Source organism: Dromiciops gliroides, chromosome 3, assembly GCF_019393635.1.
Source record: "Dromiciops gliroides isolate mDroGli1 chromosome 3, mDroGli1.pri, whole genome shotgun sequence".
NCBI classification, from domain to species: Eukaryota; Metazoa; Chordata; class Mammalia; order Microbiotheria; family Microbiotheriidae; genus Dromiciops; species Dromiciops gliroides.
Genome location: NC_057863.1, coordinates 445,981,233 through 446,005,904, shown reverse-complemented (window position 1 = coordinate 446,005,904; position 24,672 = coordinate 445,981,233). Strand labels below are relative to the sequence as shown.

General features: G+C 37.0%; 1 protein-coding gene across 2 annotated transcripts; it reads right to left on the bottom strand.

The window, feature by feature from the left end:
- Window positions 1-2,838: 2,838 nt before the first annotated feature.
- SPC25 (SPC25 component of NDC80 kinetochore complex) lies at window positions 2,839-22,689 on the bottom strand. Of its 2 annotated transcripts, none has more exons than XM_043996422.1 (7): window positions 22,195-22,295; window positions 19,902-20,059; window positions 19,752-19,817; window positions 17,497-17,643; window positions 16,362-16,466; window positions 9,679-9,777; window positions 2,839-3,362 (listed from the first exon to the last, which is right to left on the bottom strand). In XM_043996422.1, exons 2-7 carry the CDS (start codon window positions 20,056-20,058, stop codon window positions 3,220-3,222), a joined length of 717 nt encoding a protein of 238 aa, XP_043852357.1. In that variant the 5' UTR covers window position 20,059; window positions 22,195-22,295; the 3' UTR covers window positions 2,839-3,219. The 2 variants fall into 2 exon arrangements, with proteins under 2 accessions (XP_043852357.1, XP_043852356.1); XM_043996421.1 differs by lacking the exon at window positions 22,195-22,295 and adding an exon at window positions 22,577-22,689 and having other exon boundaries at window positions 2,840-3,362.
- Window positions 22,690-24,672: the final 1,983 nt, after the last annotated feature.

Below are 24,672 nucleotides of genomic sequence, written 5' to 3'. Positions count from 1 at the left end.
AATGGCCCAGAGATGGGAAGTTGAATGCTGAGTTCTTGGGAACAAGTAAGCCAACCTGGCAGCAACAGACAGAAAAGGGGAGAAATGTGAATTAAGTCTATAAAAATCAGCTGAAGTCAGTTTGTGCTAGAACCCGGGTCACTGCTCCTTTTGCTTGTAATTTCCTTTTTATGTTCTGGTTTTATCTGTAGTGAGAATGTTAACATTGACACATCCGTTCCCTCTAGCAGCAAGTCCACTCATCAGTCGTTGATTGGACATGGGTCTCCTATTTAGAACACAAACATTTACACCAATGCTTACAGAAGGTCTAATAACTATGGTTCTTAGCACCTTCTATCCCCTTTTATGTTATGCATCTGTTATCATTTCAGACACTGGAGGGGCTGCACAGGACTGAGGGCCATTTTGTAGTTTTCTTTGATCAGTGCTATGGCCAAAGAATTCAAGCAGCCATCACAGAGAGGTGAGGAGCCTCTCTGTACTTAAGCTGGGGCAGTCCTTGGACAGCAGTCTGTTACTTGGACAGTATGCAATGCAATAGGCAATAAGAGAATAATCTGTTATCTTTCTAGCTAGATAGGCAGACAAAGGTTTATGCTCTTTTGGCATAATCTGGGGAAGGTTGAGAACAAAGTGAAATCCATGCCTTTCTCAGAGATATCTCTGCAGAGGAGAAGCTAGAAAACCTTCCTTCTTGTCATGCCAGAACCCAGGGTCACCTCCATGGCATGATAGGACTTTGTGGAGACACTACACATAGAAGACACTTCAATATATATTTTTTCAAATAAAGCTAAATTGCCCTTTTAAATGATCAAAACACACAAAAGGTTTCAAATTGGAAGGAAGAGGGTTCATTTAAAGAGCTTAGAGATCCTTAAATAAAATTCACCAAGAAAAATATCTCACAAAACAGATTATGTGGTCTTAATATAGATTACTCCCATTTAGACAAAAGCTTAGCTTCTCTTCTGGACGAAAACTTTTTATTCTGCTAGCCATGGCTTGTCAATACAACAATCTTTATAGATGTGGCAAGAAAGATAAAGGAATGTGATAAAAGATATTATCCCAAATCCATTATTTCCAAAAGTAAATTTGATTTTCCAAATAAAAGTGCTGTATACAATGTAGATATAACAAAAATCTGGGGGTTTGTGGGTGGGGGAACTTTATCCACTAAGTCAGGTGCGCTTTAGAGAAATTCATTTACATTTTGCCTATTATTTATTCAGTATACTTTGATTTCATTTAATTTGACCTTGAGACACTATACAGCTAATAATTTGAATCATTTCAAGTTTATCTCATATGGAAGCAGGAAAAGTGAGCAGACTCAACATAAATGAGAGGCAAATGCACCATATCACACAACCTAAAAAAATACAAATTGTCTCTATACTTAGGGGACATCTCTAAATTAGAGTTTAAATGGAATTTTCTAATTCCAATTATCCCTGAAATATAAAACACCAAACCCATTAGTCAAATACTTCAGCAAGTTTTTGCTGATGTTCTCAGGTTTACTTAATTAGTGGTTATGAGTTTAAAGATTTTGACCATTTTTGCCATATCATGAAATAGCAAATAGCTTAACTGACCTTATCTAGATCTTATTTCTATCACTTTTACTACTTAAACTGCTTTACTTCCCAATTTAGGCAAATCTCTAAATTATTATTATTTTAGCATCACACAGGAGATTTAAAAATGTATAACACATTAAGTATATTTCACCAGCATGCCTTACATCCTTACTATAACAAAGTCTAATCAGGGGTGTGTGTACCTTTTACATGTATTATTACTCTTTAAAAATACAATTTCCACAAAACTACTGCATCAGGTAAAAAACCTTTAAGCTAATTTTCTAATAACACTATCAGTTCCTAATGAGTTTGAACACAGCATGGAGTAGACATTTGGAAAGGATTGAACTTTTTCTGTTTGTCCTCAATAAGCAGAACTATAGAGAAACAGATTCTGGCCTATAAGAAGGAAAAACATAACAATTAAAGCTATCCAAAAGTGGAATGGGGACAGTCTGAATTAGAGAGCAACCCCTCACTAGATGTCTTCAAAGACTGAATGACATGTGGCCCTGCCACCCACTATGTGACATCTGACAAGTCTTCAGTTCTATGGATGTGTTTTCTCATCTATAACATGTGGGGACTGGGCCGGATGACCTGCAAGATTTCTTATACCTCTTAAACCTATGTTCTTATTATCGTACTTGTTGGATATGTTGCAAAGGGATTCCCGTTACATATAAATTAGATCGTTTTTGAGGTCCCTTCCAACACTGAGATTCTGTGATCAGCATGTTTATCTCAAAATGCAATTATCCATCAGTAATCCATGGATCAGATCAGAGTAATGACAGATAATTCCCAAATCATTTCTATTTGGTTTTGAAATGCTGTTTGGTAGTTACAGTTAAATATAGCTAAATCTGATGTTTTGGGAATTAATTTCATTTCAAACTAAATAATGAAAATATTAAAAAAACCACCTCTAAACTCTAAGCCTAAAATTTTCTTAAGTAGTTACAACCTCTCCATGAATAAATCAGAATGAGAGGTGGCCATCCTTAAACCCGGATCTTCTAATGATATTGTCAGAGCCAGAGCCCAGCTTCAAGCCATCACTTAAGGAACTAGAACTTTAGAAAAAAAAATTGCACCAATGACCTATGAATAAGCACTCAATACTAATTCATTGTCACTAATCAGTCTGAACTGTCCAATTATTAACATTGCTATAGCCATCCTAAATTGCTAGCTCTGGCTGCCCTGCTTTGTCAACTTCTAATCAATTAATGAAGGACCTTTTCACACTGCTTTTCTAATGGGAACATTAAGTGACAAAATTCATTGGTTCTTATCCATTCTAGTGGGGCTGCTTGGCAGTTGCTAATAAAATCAGGTTTATGGCTCAAGACACAATTCTACTACTGGGCTCCTTATATGCTAACCAAAGAACGACAAACAGATGTACCAAATATAAATGCCAAAATATACTACTGCATTCCATTTTTTTATTCCTTGGGAAACAGAACATTTTTGACAAAATTTTCTTTCACAAGTATGCTATATAGTTTTATTAATTCCTGTCAAGCTAAAAAGCCACCAAAAATAGAAAAAGAGTCAAACATTAAATGGTCATTTAGAAGCTTTAAAGGGAGTAGTAAGGAAAAAAATGAAAATATAGTCTTTACACACTATTTACACATTCATTACAGACCAGAGCAATAAAAGCTTTTCGAACATTGGCAAGGAAAGCTGAAAAATTGTTGGTCTTCCGTACTTTCTCTTGAAACTCTGCCAGGCATTCCAGATGAGGAGCACTATCTGATACTAAAGAGAAAAAAATGGAGATAATTAATATTTTAAAGTCAATGGATCATGAATTCAGAATTGGAAAGAACCTCAGAGGCTATTTGGTCCAACCCTTTCATGTTACAGATGAGCAAACTGAAGGCCACAAGGTTAAGAAATTTGCCCAAGGTGACAGAGGTAATATCTTCTTGAACCTTCAATGAAGGATCATTTCAAAACCAGAGGCTTATCTAAGAATAACTTATTCTATTGCTGCTGCAAATTCCACCTCAAGGAATTGGGGCTGGTATATGGGAATATTTTTAAACCACCTTCCTGTTCATCTTTTATGGAAAAGATTTAAAGATTTCATTCAAAAAGTTAAGAACTATACAGAACTTTCAATCTTCTGTATTTTTAATGTCTGTTCTTATAATTCTGGTAAAAGTCAAGTATGAAGGAGCACTTGTAGAAAACAATGACTTGGTATTATGTTAACATAAGTGTCATTAACAGAAAAGATGGCTTTGGGGAAGTCACCTTCAAAACACTATCACAAATTCTTAGTGATGAGAGACACTGTTTCTTCTCTGGCACTTCACCATACAAGTGGGAAAGAGGAGTGGAGAAAAGCCAGAAAGGATGTGCCTATGGCCCATTACGTCACTGGTCCAGAAATCCTGGATTATGTTTTGAATGGAGCTGACACATTCAAAGACAGACTATGAAAATAATCTTCTGGAAGGCTAGAAATCAATTGGGAGAGGACTGCTTTGCTGCCAAATCTACTAACTAATTATGCAGAGAGGCAGCTGAGGTAATGCTGCCCAAGAAGCTATATAGAAGCATATGTTTTACAGTATCTCTATGGGGAAAATCTCAGAGAGCTGAAAACAAAGTTGACAGGAGGGACTTAAAGTTCAAGGGGCACTGCTATTATCAGGAGCCATAAAACCCTACATTCCACACCATCTACAGCTACATTTCCACAACCAGAAACTGATGTTCATGATGAAGATTAGGAAATCATCAAGAAAAAGGTTGGGGGCAGCTAGGTGGCACAGTAGATAAAGCACCGGCCTTGGATTTGGGTGTACCTGAGTTCAAATCCGGCCTCAGGCACTTGACACTTACTAGCTGTGTGACCCTGGGCAAGTCACTTAACCCTCATTGCCCAGCAAAAAAAAAAAAAAAAAAAAAAAAGTAAATATATTAAGTGCATCCTGGTTAAGGAAGTGTGGAATTGTCATTGAAAGAGTGACATGTGATGAACTGAGTTGGTCTGAGCCCAGATAAATGAAAGTCATATCATCTAACTTTTAGCGAGAGATGTGTTCTCATAGGATTTGAACACAAATAGTACATTATAGTATCTTAACTCTCTTTTGGCCTATCTCTACTTTTATGAATAATCCAATACTACTACTGGGGCTGCACTGTGCTTTTACACATTTGGACAAATGATATTATAAATTGTGCAATTTCTCATCAGTTTAGAGAAAGCCTTTCTTCCTTAACCATTATGATTACTCAAATTGATTCAACATACATTTTGGAAGGCCCTTCTAAATTAGAAAAGCTTGGGTCTGGCACCAAACTGGAGCAGGTCAACTAAGCAGGAAATGTTATGGAAGCCAACCTGCACAAGATACAGAAGCCAGGAATAACAGCCTGCTGGTGTGTCTGCCTACCTCTGGTCTCACCAACTCTAATCCATTCTCCATTTAACTACTAAAGTCATTGTGAGAAAACACATTGTCCATTCATGTCAGCTCCCTAACTCAATAAATTCCAGTGGTTTCTTAGAGCCCCCAGAAGCAAATACAGAACATTCCATTTGGTATTTACAGTCCTTCAGAAGCTAGCTCCCTCCTGCCTTTTCAGTCTTCTTATGCCTAACTCCCCAACACATATTCTTTAACCTGGTGACACTGGCCTCCTGGCTGTTCTATGAATAAGGCACTCCACCCCTCTCCAGGCATCTTCTCTGGCTGTCCCTCATACCTGCAATGCTCTCCTTCCTCTCCTCTGACTACTGACCTCCCTGGCTTCCTTTCAGTTAAAACTAAAAATCACACCTCTACAGGAAGCCTTCCTTATCCCTCATTTCTTTTCTTCTTATTTCCTAATGATCCTGATTGTAGCTTGTTTCATACATATTTGTTTGTATGTCATCTTCCCCATTAGATCATGGGCTCCTTGAGGACAGGGACTTGTCTTTTTCCTCTTTGTATCCCAAGCACTTACCACAGTGCCTGGCATATAGTATGCACTTAATAAATGTTCACTGATTGAGTGCTGGCTTTGGCCTAAGGTCCTTTATAGTTCTTGAATATAACCTTGGTTGGTTTAGAATCTTGTTCTTTAGAACTTAATAGGCATGTTATTATTTTTGGAAGCATTTTATCTCAAGTAATACTGACATGAACAAGAAAGAATCCTTGGAGCTAAAACAAACAAAACCCAAAAATGTTAGTGAGAAGATGCTAGCCTTTAAAAGTCAAATAAGGGGGCAGATAGGTGGCGCAGTGGATAAAGCACTGGCCCTGAGTTCAAATCCAGCCTCAGACACTTGACACTTACTAGCTGTGTGACCCTGGGCAAGTCACTTAACCCCCATTGCCCTACAAAAAAAAAAAGTCAAATAGAATATCAAACTATTATTACTACTACCACTAATACCATTGTTTATAATACATATTTACTACTACTACAACTATTATCACTATTAACAACAAATTACTACAATTACTAATAAAAACAGACCAATCAAGGCAATCTGGAAGCAGCCAATGTATAAGTACAACTGGGCAGACGCCAGGACAATAGAGAAGTCTTTAGCCCAAAGCTTGTATATTATCATCATGGAAAAGAGGGGGATATATTACACCCTTGTGTGAATGTTACTTGAGAAAAAAGTAAGGAATAGTACCTAATAAGGTCATATCATGGGATAAGAGAATATGCCTTGAATATGAAGCTTTGAATTTCTAGAAGTTAGAGTTGAGTTGTGCTATCATCTGCAAGGCTACTTTCTACAGGTTCTAGCCAGAGTTACACAGACTTTATGCAATAAAAGTAGTTAGACAAAACCTGGTCTCCTGTATGACTCCTGACCCAGGAAAGTGAAAAAAAGAGGCTATGGGCAACACAATGAAGCTCATCACCAAAAAGTCGCCACTAGTTGGTGACCATTTTTAGCCACAGCAATTCATTAAAATGTTGTAAGGTATGGAGGGGTTTAATATGTGATAAGGAAGAAGTGGTGACATCATCAAAATGTATGCACGAGATTAATTTCCCAAAATAAAGGCAAGTACTTCTGATTTAGGTTTTCAAAAGTCATGAAACCATCAAAAAGAGTCTAATACTAAAGAACTGAACTTTAATTTTCTGACTTTCATAACTGATAAAGCATTCCATTTATACACACATACATACATACACACATATGTATGTATGCAGGGCAATGAGGGTTAAGTGACTTGCCCAGGGTCACACAGCTAGTAAGTGTCAAGTGTCTGAGGCCACATTTGAACTCAGGTCCTTCTCAATCCAGGGCTGCTGCTTTATCCACTGCACCACTTAACTGCCCCATTTATATTATTTTTATTGCTTTTCTTACTTCACACCTCAAATATGTCAGAAGCAAATATAGCATAAGGTTCAGAATGAATCAGAAGCAAAGTAAAATCAAAATGGAAAAAAAGCAAGAAAAAATGGAATATAAACTATTCTCCAATTTACAACAGGTTATGTTCCTGGAAAAGGTGATATGAGTCAAACCGATTAAATCAAATATGATTTTTCCCATGGAACAACAGTAGAATAAAGTATGCTTCCTGATCCCAAGAGCCTAAACCTCAACATTTTGTAGAATCACAAATATCATACTTAATCAAGGATAAAATACTTGTTGAGTATAAAACTTCTACATAACTTGGTTGAATAGGGCGATAGTGACTCAACCCATAAAATCCTATTTAATATGATACAGTACCAAAGTAAGGATCTTATCTTACTACTTCATTTCATAAACATTTATTAAGTGCCTACAATGTGTCAGGCAATGTGTTAAGTGCTAGGGATGCAAAAAAGAGTCAAGATAGTCTCTACTTTCAAGGAGCTTATGATAATTCCTGGCTTGTTCTTAAATGAACTAATCAGATGAAGGAACACTTTCATCAAAGTTCAGAGAGGAAGTATGACAAGGAGCCACTCTCCAAATCAGGAAGATCTGGGTTCTGCAGCACCTCCCCACTAACAAGATTAGTCATGTGGCCAAGGATAAATAACTGAATCTCTCTCTGTGCCACAACTCTCTCATACTATAAGTAGCAGAATAGGTGCTGATCTGCACTGATAGAGGGAGTTCTTCCACTGGGAGTTCCCTGAATCAATGGAATCACAGGTCCAGCCCCCATCCAAAAGAATCCATAAGGGCTTCACTGGGAAGATTCTGGCCAGCAACTCAGAGGAGAATTTGGGCTACTTGGCACCTTTTTAAGATGCAAATTTAGGGATGTGTGATTGCCTTTTTCACCGTGAAGATTTCCCTATAGCAAGTAAAACCTTGGTCATTCAGTTATTTTTAAAACAAAAATATCTTTCTTCTTTCTTAAACTGCCATGTCATTGGCACTAGCAAAATTAACTTTTACCTTGATGTTTCACAAAGAAGGCCTTCTTTTAAAATGTGTAATCCAATCTTTAGTGTGCTGATTTTCTTTATTATTTAATTTCACTCTATGGTGATGTTTCACAAATTCTAAAAAGTTTCCAAGCTTTATCTTGGATTATCCATTAACAAGCATTACAAACAAGTACTAATGTTTGCTGAATTAAATTTTGGCCAAACCCAAAGGGACAAAGACCTAAGTTTGATCTAGAAGCCACAAAATCAAGTCTTTCTGCCCGATCCATAGGCCCTGAACTTTAATTTCTAATATTGCATTGCAACTATCAGTAGAGAACTGCTTTTCCCCATCCCCACCCCAACCCTTTTTATTAGTTATTAAGAACTGACTAATATGGCTATATACAGCACTGGGTCTGAAGTAAGGAAGACCTGAGTTCAAATCTGGCCTCAGACACTTACTAGCTCTTTGGTCCTGGGTAAATCACTTAACCCTTTTTGCCCGTTTCCTCATCTGTAAAATGAGCTGGAGAAGGAAATAGCAAACCCCTCCAGTATTTTTGCCAAGAAAACAAAGAACAAAAAAACCCAAACCCAAATGGGCTCATGAAGAGTTGACCACAAATGAAAAAGAACGATGGCACAGTGAGAACGAATGAACAAGCAGAATAAGGCAAATGTCCAGACAAGTGCTGTTTCTCTTCCAGATGGTACCTGTGGAAGGCTGTATAATTATTCTAACAACATCATTACTCAAATCTGTGAAACTGCATTCACAGTTAGTGTTCTAGCCAACATGTAAGAAAAGCTCATTTCACAGGCCAATGCCTGTGGTGCTAAGAGGGTACATCAGTGTGGATATTAATGTCCCTGGGGCTGATGGCATTTCAATGCTCACCCTTTCATTCTCCTGCCAGCTCGGACTTTGAAACTACGTCCCTTCAACTACTGGCTCATACTGGACCTTCTTTCAGTACCTGGTTGAGACACTCCCCTGCCTCACCCAGAGTGATCCCTGAAATAGCCTACCACCCCACCCCCAAGGTTTGCTCAACACGGGCTATCCCTCTGCAAAGTCTGCCCACCCCTCCCCCTCTTCTCCCATTGTCGAGTTCTTCCAGGAGCCTTCATTTTGTGAAGTTTCCCAAGCCAACTTGTGTTTATTTCCCTCCCAGCTTCATACTTGACTTTTCTGAGTTTCAAAACCATACAGCTTTCTGTCATCTTTCCTCCCTACCTCTTGCTTTTTACCTCCCTTTGCTGCGTTTTCTTTCCACATTAGAATATAAGCTCCTTTAGACCAGGGACTATCTTTATTTTTGCTTGCATTTGTATCCCAAGCAATTAGCATGGCATATGGTAAGCACTTAATAAATGCCTGTTTCTTTCCTTCCTTCCACTGTCCCTTCAGCTATAAATTCTTTGGAGGAATCATTTATATTTGTGATCAAAGTACAACAAAACTTCTGGTATCTAGTGTCAACTTCTCAGGGTCAGTCTCTAGGCACTGGGCCTCCTAATTAAGGAGCCAAAATGGATTTAACTTTGCACTTAGGCCCTATGCATGGTGGGAAAAAAGAGCCAAAGCAAGCCAGAATGGAAGGAATAGTAATATGCTGTGAGTCTTGTACTTTCACTTCTATTTTTTCATACTTTTAACCAAATGAGATTTTTTTTTAAATTATTAAACTGAAATACCAATTAGGCAAAATGTACCCACTTTCATAATCCCCGTTTTCATTTATGCGCAGGGAAAAGGTGAATGGCTTCTCAGGAGCTTTAGGATCAATATTTCGGAATATAAATTGGAGTTTTGCACCTGGAATTAAAAAGATTAAATTGTTTAGTCCACTACTATAACACACCAGGTTTTACAATTAAGCTACCTCTGCTAGCTGACAAATTCTTATTTACAAGAGTAAGAAAACCTTTATCCACCCAGCTTCTCAAAAGGTAGTCTATGCTATTGGAAAAGTTTATTTCAAATTGTCCCTAGGTATTTTGAATTTAAATATTTATTTACATCAGATATCAAGTTGCTCTTCACATCTGAAAGCATAACCAAGAGGCCTTTTAAATTTCCTGAAAGGTTTGTAAAAATAATTTTGAAAAAATTTGACAGGAAATTCTATAAATCACTGAAAATAAGATTCTTAGATGGAGCCAAGATGGCAGAGAAAAGGTGGGAATTTGTCTGAGCTCTCCAAATTCCTCTACAAACAACTTTAAATCACACTTCAAAATAAATTCTGGAGTGTTAGAACACAGCAATTACAGGGTAAAACAATTTTCCAGCCCAAGAAAACTTAGAAGGATTGCAGGAAAGGTCTGCCTCAATCAGTTAAAAGGGGAGTGCAGCCCAAAGTAGGCAGTGTATGGGGCATACCAGCAGGAGGCCCTTGCCCCCAGCATAGATTAGTAACAAAGGACCCAGAGTCCCAGTGCATAAGGCCAGTGACACAACAGGCTAGTTGTGAGGCCACCAGACCCTGGGGCAACAGATTAGTGGCCAGACCCTGTGGTCCCAGTGTAACAGGCTAGCCACCAGTCCCAAAGATCCTGATGCAGCAGGCAGGCATCTAGGCCCAGAGACCCTGGCACAAGCAGGCCAGTGGTCAGTCTCCCTCCCTGCCCCCCAACACAAGAAGCTTGTGACAGTGTCCACTGAACCCTAAATGCAGAGATCAACTTTAAAGTCACAAAATAGGCTGGAAAAATGAGCAAAAAACCCTTGAAAACAAAATGAAACAAAAACAAAACCCTGTGACCATAGAAAGCTACTTTGGTAACAGAGAAGTTCAAAACACAAACTCAGAAGAGGACAACATTGTCCAAATGCTTACATAGGAAGCCTCAAAGACAAATATGAATTAGTTTCGGGTCCAAAAAGAACTCCTGGAAGAGCTTAAAAAGGACTTAAAAAATCAAATCAGATGTACAAAATCCACTAAAGAAAACAACTCCTTAAAAAGTAGAACTGGCCAAATGAAAAAGGATGTACAAAAGCTAACTGAAGAAAATAATTTTTTACAACCAGAATTGGGTAAATGGAACTCAATGTTTCTATGAGACATCAAGAATCAATCAAATAAAATCAAAAGAATTTTTAAAAATAGAAGAAAATGTGAAATACCTCATCGGAAAAACAAATGATCTGGAAAATAGATCCAGTAGAGAAAACTTAAGAATTATGGGACTACCTGAATGCCATTATCAAAAAATAGCCTAGATATCATATTTCAAGAAATTATCAAGGAAAATTGCCCTAATATCCTAGAATCAGAGGGTAAAATAGTAATTGAAAGAATCCACCAATCACCTCCTGAAAGAGACCCTAAAATGAAAATTCCCAGAAATAAATTCCAGAACTCTCAGATAAAGGAGAAAATACTGCAAGCAGCCAGAAAGAAACAACTCAATTTTCAAATACAAGACTCAAGAGAAGCATAAAAAAGTAAACAGGAAAAAGAAAACAAATTATTCAATAAGATTAAACTTTATATCCCTACACAGGAAGATGATACTTGAACTCTTAAGAACTATAGCATTATTAGAATAGTTAGGAGTATACATAGACATAGGGTACAGGGGTAAGTTGACTTTAATGGGATGATCGATTTTTTAAAAAAGGGGGTAAAAATTACACTGGGAGAAACGGGAAGAAAGGGGTAGAATGGAGTAAATTACCTTACATGAAGAGGTGCAAAAACTTTATTACAGTAGAGGGAAAGAAGGTAGTGAGGTAAGCATTGCTTGAACCTTCCTCTCATCAGATTTGGCTCAAAGAGGGAATAATATACACACTCAGTTGGCTATAGAAATCTATCTCATCCTATAGGGAAGGAGGGGAAAGGGACTAGAAAGGAAGAGTTAATAGAAGGGAGGGCAGATTGAGGGAGGCAGTGATAAGAAGGAAAACACTAGTGAGGAGGGACAGGGGGAAAGGACAGGGTGAAAGGAGAGAAAGAGAAAGAAGTATAAACAGGGGAAAAATGGGATGGAGGGAAACAAAAGCATAACTATGAATGTGAATGGAATGAATTCACTCATAAAATAGAAACAATTAGCAGACTGGATTAAAAAACAGAATCATACAATATACTGTTTATAAGAAACACACTTGAAGCAGAGACACACAAAGTAAAGATAAAAGGATGGAGGAGAATCTATTATGCTTCGGCTAAAGTTAAAATTTTTTAAAAAAAACAGGAGTAGCAATCATGATCTCAGACAAAGCAAAAGAAAAAATAGATCTAATTAAAAGAGATAAACCAAGAAAGTACATCTTGCTAAAAGTTATCACAGACAATGAAGTAATATAAATGCTAAACATAAAAAGTAACCAAATTCTTAAAGGAAAAGTTAAATGAGTTGCAGGAGGAAATAGACAATAAAACTATACTAGCGGGGGACCTCAACTTTCCCCTCTCAGAACCAGAGAAATCTGACCACAAAATAAACAAGAAAGAAGTTAAGGAGGTAAATATGAGGTTTTGGGGTTTTTTTAATTATGTGAGACAGACCTCTGGAGAAAACTGAATGAGGATAGAAAGGAACATGCCATTTTCTTAGCAGTATATGGCACCTATAGGAAATTGACCATGTATTAGCACAAAAAAAACCTCACTATCAAATGCAGGAAGGCAGAACTATTAAATACATCATCTTCAGATCATAATGCAACAAAAAATTACACAAAAAGGGTCATGGAAAGATAGATTAAAAATTAATTGGAAACTAAATAAAGCAATACTAAAGAATGGGTGGGTCAAAGAAAAAAAATCAAAGAAACAATAATTTCATTAAAGAGAATAACAGCATACCAAAATTCACAGGACTCAGCCAAAGTAGTACTTAAGGTAAAATTTATGTCTCTAAACATTAACATCAATAAAATAGTGAAAGAACAGATTGATAAATTGGATATTCAACTAAACAAATTAGAAAAAGAACAAATGAACAATTCTCAATCAAACAGCAAATTGGAAATCCTAAAAATCAAAGGAGAGATTAATAAAATTGAAAGAAAATCATTGAACTAATGAAACCAATAATATAGATAAACCATTGGTTATTTTGATTTAAAAAAGAAAACCAAATTATCATATCAAAAAATGAAAAGGGTAAATTCACCACCAATGAAGAGGAAAATAAAGCAATAATTAGGAGCTATTTTGCACAACTATATGCCAATAAATCTGACAATCTAAGTGAAATGGATGAATATTTACAAAAATATAAATTGCCCAGATTAACAGAAGGAATAGAATACTTAAATAACCTCATCTTAGAAAAAAAAAAGTGACCAAGTCATCAATGTCTCCCTAAGAAAAAATCCCCAGGACCAAATGGATTCACAAGTGAATTTTACCAAATATTTGAAGAACAATTAATTCTAGTACTATATGAACTACTTGGAAAAATAGACAAAGAAGGAATTCTACCAACTTTCCTTTATAAAACAAATAAGGTGCTGATACCCAAACCAGGAAGAGTCAAAACAAAGAAAGAAAACTATAGAACAATTTCCCTAATGAATACTGATGCAAAATTTTAGAATAAAATACCAGCAAAAAGGTTACAGCAATACATCACCAGAGTCCTGCACTATGAGGAGAAAGGATTTATATCAGGACTACAGGGCTGGTTCAATATTAGGAAATACATAAATGATCATATCAATAACAAAACCAATAGAAATCATATGATTTCTCAGTAGATGCACAAAAAGCTTCTGACAAAATAGAATACTATTAAAATTCTAAAACGTATAGGAATAAATGGAACTTTCCTTAAAATGATAAGGAGTGTCTACCTAAAACCATCAACGAGCACTATCTGTAATGGGGATAAGCTGAAAACCTTCCCATAAAATATGGATAAAGCAAGGATGCCCATTATCATCACTTTAATTCAATATTGTACTAGAAATGCCAGCTATAGCAATAAAAGAAAAAGAAATTGAAGGAATTAGAATAGGCAATGAGAAAACAAAAATATTACTCTCTACAGATGATATGATGGTATACTTAGAGAATCCTAAAGAATCAATTAAAAAACTGGATGAAATAACTTTAGTAAAATTACAGCATATAAAATCAACCCACATAAACCATCAGCATATTTCTATATATTACCAACAAAGTCAAGCAGCAAGAGATAGAAAGAGAAAATCCTTTTAAAATCACTGTAGACAATATAAAATACTTGGCAGTCCATTTGCCAAGACAAACCTAGAAACTATGTCAGTACAATTACAAAACACTTTTTGCACAAATAAAGTCATATCTAAACAACTGGAAAAATATGAATTGCTCATGGGTAGGCCTGAGCTAATATAATAAAAATGACAATTCTACCTAAATTAATTTACTTATTCAGTGTCATTCCAATCAAACTACCAAAAAACATTTTATAGAGCTAGAAAAAGTAATAACAAAATTCATTTGGAGGAACAAAAGGTCAATATCAAGGGAAAATAAAAATAAATGTGAAAGGAGGTAGCCTAGCCATACCAGTATAATAAAGCAATAATCATCAAAACTCTCTGGTACTGGCTAAGAAACAGAGTGGTAGATCAGTGGAATAGATTAAGTACACAAGAGACACTAGCAAACGACCATAGGAATTTAGTGTTTAATAAACCCAACGACCCCAGCTTTTGGGACAAGAACTAACTATCTCAAAAAAATTGCTGGGAAAACTAGAAAACAATATGGCAGAAACTAGGTAGAGGCTATCCCAAGATAAGATCAAAATGGGTAAAAATGGGTGATACCATAAGCTGATTAGGGGAACATGGAATAGTTTAGCTGTCAGATCTATGGATAAGGGGAGAATTTAGGTCCAAACAAGAAAGAGAGGATTACTAAGATATAAAATGGACAATTTCATTATATTAAAGGGTTTTGCACAAACAAAATTAATGCAACCAAGATTAGAAGGAAAGCAGAAAGCTGGGAAACAATAAGTACAGCAATAAAGGCCTGATAAAGGCCTCATTTCTCAATTATAGAGAACCAAGCCAAATTTATAAGATGACAAATGATTCCCCAGTTCATAAATGGTTAAAGGATATGAACAGTTTTCAGATGAAGAAATCAGTCATAGGGGGGAAAATGCTCTAAATCACTATTGATTAGAGAAATGCAAATTAAAACAACTTTGAGGTACCACTTTACACCTATCAGATTGGCTAACATGACAGAAAAGGAAAATGATAAATATTGGAGGGATGTGGAAAAACTTGGACACTATTGCACTGTTGGTGGAGTTATGAACTGATCCAACCATTCTGGAGAGCAATTTGGAACTATGCCTGTAAGGGCAATCAAACTGTGTAAACCCTTTGATCCAGCAATTCCACTACTAGGTCTGCATCCCAAAGAGAACAAAAAAAGGGGAAAGGACAAAAATATTTATAGCAGTTCTTTGTGTGGTGGCAAAGAATTGGAAATTGAGTGGATGCCAATCAATTGGGGAGTGGCTGAACAAGTTGTGGTATATAATTGTAACAGATTATTAGTGTGCTATAAAAAATGATGACTAGTTAAATTTCAGAAAAACCTGTAAGCAGAACCAGGATTACACTGTACACAGTAATATCACACTGTACAATGATCAACTGTGAATGACATGGCTATTCTCAGCAATACAATGACGCAGGACAATTCCAAAGGACTCATGATGAAAAATGCTATCCATCCCTAGAGAAAGAACTGATAGGGTATATGAATGCAAAACAAAGCATACTATTTTTCACCTTCTGTATTTTATTTTTGTGGGGGCTTTTTTTGTGCTTGGGTCTATTCTATGTCTTCTTTCATGACATGACTAATATAGTAATATGTGTTGCATGATTGAATGGGTATAATCTATATCAAATTGTTTACTATCTCAGATGGAGGAGATGAAGGAAGGAGAAAGAAAATCTGGAACTTAAAATTTGTTAAAAATGAATGTTGAAAACTGTCTTTACACGTAACTGGGGGAAATGTTATTTTTTAAAAAAGGGTTAAATTTTAAAAAGACAAGATTCTTTCAAAATTTTTTTGGCAACATTTCTATTATTTGACTTGACCTCAACTTCATAATAAAAAAAAAATTCTGCCTATAGAGCAGAATTTTAAAACTGGACAATCTGTACTGTCAAAACAAAGTAGTAAGGAAGAAAAAAAAATTTAACACAATGTCCACTGTACAAACTAAAATAGAAACATTTGATGTCTATGACAAGATTATAGTTTTTAAAATGATCAAAGTTTACAAATGAGTGAAAGTTCAAGATTTGCTTTCTGAAGGCCTTAAAATCTCTTCTATGTAACAAATACTGACTTTTCTGATGCCATAAAGTATTAATTCTACAACGTACTTAGAAATCTGATATTAAAAATAAAAACTTACCATAAATTTTTCGAATTTCTAGTCCAAGTTGATCTTTATACAAATCGTAAGATTTCTGCAGCATTTTCAACTTTTCCTTATTAGCTTTGTTAGCAGCGGAAATAACTATTAATTTTAAAGAATAAGTATCAACAACCTTTTAAACAACACCCAACACACTTACTGGAAAAAACTAGTGGCAAATAAAGATATTAGCATGGACATAAATGAGAAGCCTATTTCCATCCATTCTCTCTATTTCTATTTGTCTTATGCAAGGGAAAAAGCAGCATTTGCTCCAAAGTAGGTAGAAAAATTGGAGATAAGGAAGACATAAAGGTTGTTGTGAGAAGGAGCCATGTTTTAGTGGCTTATATTCCTTGAGAAGATCAGTTATTGCATTGAAAAGCAGAGTTCATTTCAAAGTAAGCATTTGCTAAGTCCCTACTAAGGCACTATGCCTCAATGCACAGGAGGAGATTCACATGAATACAGAGTCTTACTTCCTTTCAAATTACTTTGATCTGCCCACAACTGGAATAGCTATTCTATTGGATTTACTAGAAAACTACTGTACTAAGGACATAATTATCTCCTATTAGAAAAGTGAGGCATGCTCTTTTAGGTTTTAAAAATGCCACAAAACCAGAGTGAGAGTTGGAAGATATATGAAAAGTAACAATTCAATTATTGACTGCCTAGCTAAAAAATACCCTGCTGCTTCAAATATCTTGAGAATCAGTTATGCTGATGGTTAAACATAGGTTCCTTCCCTACAGTCTTTTTAGAAAAAGCTATTATATACTGAGAGATATACATGATATTACTCATGACTTGGCCAAGTTAAACTCACTTATTAACGTTTTTCTCCCATTCAGCTTAAATTAAGTTCTCTTATAATGGACAGAATCACTGTTAATTCTAGCCCAGGAAGAAGAAGAAGAAGAAAAAAAAAAAACACCAGACATTGAATTCCCACTGAAAAAACTAAATTACTCCTCCCTTGTCCTAGGAAAGGTAGAAACCAGCCCCTTTACAGACAAAAGCCGTCTTGCTTAGATTTTTCATCACTCTGAAAGGTGATATACATTCCTGACAATAAAACAGAGAGCAGTCTAACAATTCAAAACTTTTATTTACAAATGAAAATACTTACTTTCTTTTTTCTTATCCAGTGATTCCTTAAGGTCCTGTATACTTTTTGTCAGCTTTTCTATTTCCCATTCCTTGTTTTGTATACTGTCAACCAGTTTTGATAAATTATCTTGTTTTTCCTTAATAAGCTTATTCTGGATATGGATCTCTGTGAAACATATATGTGCATATATATGTATATATGCATATATGGTTACTATTATTATTATTATTATTAAATGATACTTTACTTATCAAGGACCAAAGCAAGAAAGGAAGAGACCAGAACCATTTTTTTTAAGCTTTTAAGATATTTATGTGGAATAGTCTATATCTAGGGATATGTTCATAAAAAGACAATAAAACACAAAGTACTAATAGTAAAGTTTCATGTAACTTGACCACTTTCAGTGTTTTCACAAAAACATCTCTCCCCACCCCAGATGATAACCCACTCCTTAGTTTGTAATTGTAAAGGATAAAACAAAACACTTTCTAAAAATTGATGGGAAAAATGATACTGCTTTCTAAAAAAATGAAATGAATAAGGGATAGCATAAACATACATCATGACAGTTACAAAATACATTACAAAACAGTTATCTTTACACATTCACAAGTCTTTACCTATATGAATATAGAGACAGCAGCAAGCAAGAGACCAACAAGTAATTACTAAGTGCTTACTAGGCACTGTGCTAATTGCATGGGTTACAAAGAAAGGCAAAAAAAAAGTCTCTATTATCAAGATCATATACTAATAGGGAAGACAGCATGCAAACAACTATGTCCAAACAAGAGTTACAAGAGACAGAAGGAAGGTAATCTCAGAGAGAAGATACTAATATAAGACAAATCAGGAAAGGCTTCTTGAAGGTGGGATTTTCACTGAGCTTGGAGGAAACTAGAAGGTGAAGAGGAGAGCATTCTAGGCATGAGGGACAGCCAGTGAATAGGCAGGGAGTCAGGAGTTAAAGAGTTTCTTGTGTGAGGAACAGAAAGGGTGTCAATTATCACTGTATTGCAGAGTATGTTGACCGTGTAAAAAGACTGGAAAGGGAGGAGAGAGAGTCAAGTTATAAAAGGCTTTAAAAGCCAAACAAAAGATTTTATATTTGATCCTGGAAGCAATAGGAAGTCACTGGAGTATACTGAATGGCAGGGACGGGGGTGACATACTTTCACTTTAGAGAGATCAATTTGAAAGCAGAGAGAAGGGTGGGACTAGAGTGGGAAGATACTTGAAGCAGGTAGAATAACAGCAGGCTATCGAAATAGTCCAGGCATGAGGTGATAATAGCCTGTAGCAGGGTGTGCTGGTAGCAGTGTCAGAGGAGAGAAGGGAACATACAAAAAATGCTACAAAGGTAGAATCCATAGTATTGGGGGGAAAGAGGGCACTGCAGGAGGAAGGGAAGAAGAGATGAGAGATAATAAATAACCAATGATAACTAAGTCATAAGTCTAGATGACTTGGAAGATGGCAATAAGAAGTTTGGAAGGGAGAATTTAGGGGGAAAGATAATGAATTAATTTATATATACATACATATATAATTACAAAATATATATATATATATACACATACATACATCATTACAAAATATTACACACACACACATTTGTGTGTGTGTGTGTATGTGATATTTTCCCCTAAACAACTTATAGCCTATATGTAGTCTACCTACATATGACAACCAGTCCCTAGACCATGGATTTTTAACCTAGGGTCTGTAAATTTAGTTGTTGTTTTTTAAAAATATTTTTTCCTATATTTCAACATAATTGGTTTTCTTTGTAATCATATGTATTTTATGCATTAAAAACATTATTCTGAAAAGAGGTCAGTAAACCTCACCAGAATGCCCACAGTGCCCATGACAAACAAAAAAGGTTTAAAAAAACCCTACCCTCAACTATTTTGACTATTTTAGCCCATTAGTTCCTGGTCTAAAACTTCATCTAAAGATTTCATCTTGAAATTTCTCTGGGGATCTTGCAATCCAAAAGGATTTTATCCATCTTAAACCCTGGTGATCAGGTTAAAGGGTCTAGCCCAGTGTTCTACAAATAAGACCTGAAGAAAATCTGCTTGACAAGAGTGAAAATGTAGAAGAAATTTAGCAGGGAACAAAAGAGCAAAAGTAATTTAAACTAGTAATGCCACAACAAAGATTTATGAAGAAGATCAAAAGACCAGCTTCCTTGGGTTCCTATAATTACCACAGAAATAACCCTTAAAACATACTGGGAGTTCTATTACATGTCAATCACATACTATTTCTGAATTCCAGAAAAGTCTCAACCATTCGATCCTCTTCTTTTAGCTTTGTGGACAATCTTTCTATAAGAAAAAAAATGAAATTTAAGTCTCAATCAAATAATGTGACCATGAAAACAGTGGCATGAGTCCAGCTGCCTACAGTACCTGACAATGCTTCAATTGAGTCTTTATATGTATCTCTCAGCCCCACCACTTGACTATGGTGTTCACTGAATGTAGTATTTCGGAATCTGTTCCAAAAGTCATTTATACTTTTATTAAATAAGTCCAGTTCCTCTTCTGTCTTTATGTGAGACATCATGCTACAATAAATAGGAGAGAGAACATGTTATTAATCACATTTTAAAGGTTAATGCAGAAAAGTTAACATTGTTGCAAGTGGTATTTTAGGGTATACTACTACAATATACAATTATCCTAAGATTTCTGTATTACTATGAACTCTGTATGTAACTACTATGCATCACTGGGAACATGACTGTTGTGCAGCAAGGGAACAGGATTCTATATTATCAAAATGTAATGGTTTTTATTTGTCAGGAAGTTAAGGATTAAAGGCACACACAAAGGTGTTAAATACTACCATCATGGCAGCCCATCTGCAAAGGTTTCATTTGGCAACCCAAATCTCAGTTGCAGAGAAAACACCATTATGTTGCTTCATTTTTCAGTTGTATCTGACTCTTCATGACTCCATTTGGAGTTTTCTTGGCAAAGATACTGGAGTAGTTTGCCATGTCCTTCTCTAGCTCATTTAATGAGGAAACTGAGGCAAACAGGGTGAAGTGACTTGCCCAAGGTCACGCAGCTAGAAAGCATCTGAGGCCAGATTTGAACTCAGGAAGATGAGTTTTCCTGACTCCAGGCCAAGCATCCTATCTGCCTATTATTTTATATTTAGCCAAATGCTAACTAACCAAAAGGATTTCCCATCCAATTGCCACATTTAGGCTATCACATGCCTAGAAATACTTTACAGTTTGATTTGGAGAAAATTTTATGTCTCTCCATTGTTGTCTAAAGGTGACCTATGAAAATGAACCATCAAGCTATAAACCCTAAGGGTTTGTAAAAGATTTTCTGAACTTAGTTTACGCTCAATTCCTAACACTAGTTCCAGACTTGAAATAAAGCCCAAGATTCTATAATCATTCTGGGGTTCAAAATATAAACTGAGGGGCGGCTAGGTGGCGCAGTGTATTCAGGACTACCTGAGTTCAAATTAGGCCTCAGACACTTAACACTTACTAGCTGTGTGACCTTGGGCAAGTCACTTAACCCCAATTGCCTCACTAAAAAAAAAAAAAAGTAAAAATATAAACTGAGGAGTCCTCATCAAACATATGTGTATGTATATCTATGTAGAGATATATGTGTGTATACATATGTACGTACACACACACTGAATTCATTCTTCTTTCCCCCAAACCCTTCTCTCTTCCAAACTTCCTTGTTACCATCTTCCCAGCCACCTAGACTTAGAATTACAACCTCAAGTCAACATATTTATTCTTTCACTAATATAAACGTTATTAGAGCACTTGCAATGTGTAATGACTCAGGCATTATAGAAACAGAAAAATGAGTAAAATCGTCCTGATTTTCATGGAGCTCAGGAACATTTCTGCAACTAAGTAACCAAGCAACAAAGCGGCCCATAAAACCAATATAAATGCTGTATGCTCAGTTCTACAAAACTCCAAATCAGGCAGCCATCAAAATGAATATTCAAAAAAACGGGTACAAGGACCTATTGATAATTAAAAGATCCAGAGTCAATCAAATCACATTGAATGTTCCTGATTTCACTGAAATCACTATTAACTTTTTAATCTCCTACACCAAAAAACACTACAGCAACAGGTCCTGAACTGTCAGCATTAAGATTTGGCAGATTGTCATCAACCTCCAAGATGCTTTGCACTAAGGGAAAGAGTTTTCTGGAAACTCTTTTAAGCTTTACAGAAGAAACCCTAAAAACCAACTTTTAAATTGGGGTAGGGGAAGGTGAGGCTAGGCCCCTAGACACCTATGTCCCATGCTCTTTTCTCTCAGTCCTCAGGGTTCAACCAGCTCCAGCTTCTATCCCCCCAACAAATCCCATATCAAAATTCCTGAGATTTGGGGTACCCGAAGTCATCCCTCCCCTTAGACCAGCTCACCAATGGTCTGGAACTGATTATATTAATTCTAACAAGGTTAATCTTAGGAATATATCCTCCCTCACCCATTTTTGGGGGGGGGGAGGGGGGAAGGAGAGGTTTCTTAAACATCTTTAAGGAGGCCACATACCACACAACACTACCAAATCAACAAGCATTTATTAATTACCTACTATGTGTTACATGCTAAATGCTGGTGATGAAAAGAAAAGAAAAAACAGTGAATTACAATCTGGGGAGCTGGGGGTTGGGCAATAAACATGTAAACTACGTACAATAAAAGATATACAACGGCTGAAGTGGAGTAATCTCAGAGGGAAGGCAACAACGTTAAGGAATACCAGAAAAGGCGAGGATTCATCTGAAAGAATGTTGGATCTGAAGGAGGCCTAGGGTTTGAATACAGGCTTTGACAGTTACTAAGTAAGTGACCTTGGGCAAGTCATTGTTAAATGGTCCCCATCCTCCGATCTCTCCCCCCCCCCCCGCCCCCCGCCCGACTCTTAGGCCGAGCAGTTCCCACCCCGCGCAGCCCACAGGCCGCGGCGACTTCGGAGCTCCCTGACCCCAATCCTCCCGCTGGCCCAAAGACGACCGGCTGCTACAGGCTTTTGACCCGCGTGCCGAGGGCCCTACTTCATCCCCATTTTTTCTCACCAGCGGCGGAGAAGGCGGCCTCCCGCCGCTGCCCCCGCACCCCGAGAGCCCGTTCTCCAGCTAGACAGCGCCTTAAACGGAAACCATACGAGCGGCCAACAACACGATTTTAAACGAAGGTTGCCTCCCGCCTCACGCCCCCGGAAGTATCGTTGAAGTTTGATTGGCTGGCGACTCAAGTTTTCCATGTGGTGATTGGTCGATAGTGTTTTCCGGTGCTCTAGTAACGAATATAGGGAAGAGAAGCATTATGGGATGTGTAGTTTTTCTCCTTGGTTTGTTTATTTATTTGAAGCCTTGTAGCTTTTTCAGAACTGCTGCAATGTTGAAGTTGAGCTCTCTTGGGAAGGTTTTCCTCTCTTCTCTGATGCTGCTACTAGGATTTAGTTACATGCATTTGTTCTACCACTTCATTCAAGTTTAAGCAGCCAGTTCTAATCAGTTTTAAACAGTTTCGTGGGAAGAGTTTGGCTTTGAAGCCAGGAGACCTAGGTCCTAATCCTGACTGTGTCTTTACTATGCCTGGGACATTGGGCGCCTTACTTCTCCATTCAGATCCGCGCCTCTAGGCGTGGGAACCTGGGTGCAGAGAGGGGTGGGATGTGGCACCCCAGGACTGAGGGATGCTGGGACAGCTAAGCAATCAGCCTGCGTTTGTTAAACCCCTACTTTGCGCCTGCACCTCGTGCAAAGTTCACGCAAATGCAAAAGGGTGACGGTACCTGCCTTCCTGGATCAAGGAACCTCGGAGGCCATCGTGCCCAAACCACTCCTTTTTTTTTTTTTTAGTGAGGCAATTGGGGTTAAGTGACTTGCCCAAGGTCACACAACTAGTAAGTGTTAAGTGTCTGAGGCTGGATTTGAACTCAGGTACTCCTGACTCCAGGGCCAGTGCTCTATCCACTGTGTCACCTAGCTGCCCCCAAACCACTCCTTTTACAGAAGAGGAAACAGGCATCGGGAGATTTAGTGACTTGTCCAAGTCACATGGGTAGTTTGATATCAGAGGTCTTTATCACTCCATAAGCAGTGCTCTTTCTTCTGTGGCACAAGGAGTAAATTCTACAACGCTGAAAGGAATCTTTAGGGATTTTGAACCTTTGTGTGTGGGTGTCATGGTCATCCTTGACAGTCTGGTGAAGTCTATAGACCCTTTCTCAGAGTAATGTTTTTAAATGCATAACATAAAATACAGAGGGTTACAGATGAAACCAGTTTGAAATAGTTACCAAAACATGAAGAAGAAGAAAAAAAAAAGATTCATGGATCTCAGTTTAAGAATCCCTGCTTTAGGGGGCCGCTAGGTAGCGCAGTGGATAAAGCACCGGCCCTGGATTCAGGAGTACCTGAGTTCAAATCCGGTCTCAGACACTTGACACTTACTAGCTGTGTGACCTTGGGCAAGTCACTTAACCCCCATTGCCCTGCAAGAAAAAACAAACAAAAAAAGAATCCCTGCTTTAAGAAGATGTAATCCAAATAATAGCTGACATCTGTATAGCTCTTCAAGGTTTGCAAAAACACTTTGTATACACTTAAATTTGATTAGGACAGTTAGGTAGTGCTAGACCTGGAGCCAAGAAGACCTGAGTTCAAATGCCACCTCAGACACTTAACAGCTATTTGACCCTGGGCCAGTCACTTAACCCTTTTTACCTCAGTTTCTTTATCCATAACATGAGCTAGAGAAGGAAATGGTAAACCACTCCAGTATCCTTTTCAAGAAAACCCCAAATGCTGTCAGGAAGAGGCAGACTGGGTGAACAAAAATAATTGATAAACCAGGCCAAACTTCTCCCATCTCTCAGATGGAAAAGTTGAGGCCCATAAGAGAAGGTGACTTGCCTAAGGTAACTACAGGATAGAAAGTATCCCAGCAGGAATAATAATAATAATAATAATAATAATAATAATAATAATAATAATAATAATAATAATAATAATAGCCAACACTTATATAAACCTTACTACGTGCCAGGCAATGTGTTAAGCACTTTACAATTATTATCTTCTTTGATGCTTACAATAACTCCATGAGCTAGGTGATATTATTATCCCCATTTTATAAATGAGGAAACTGAAGCAAACAGGGATTA

Coding starts and splice junctions, on each gene's coding strand:
- SPC25 (XM_043996421.1), bottom strand. CDS start 20,058: ATGATGTCTCACATAAAGACAGAAGAGGAACTGGACTTATTTAATAAA. Junction 17,644..19,751: donor TTTTCTGGAATTCAGAAATA/GTATGTGATTGA, acceptor TATGTTTCACAG/AGATCCATATCCAGAATAAG. Junction 9,778..16,361: donor AGAAATTCGAAAAATTTATG/GTAAGTTTTTAT, acceptor TTTTAATTCCAG/GTGCAAAACTCCAATTTATA.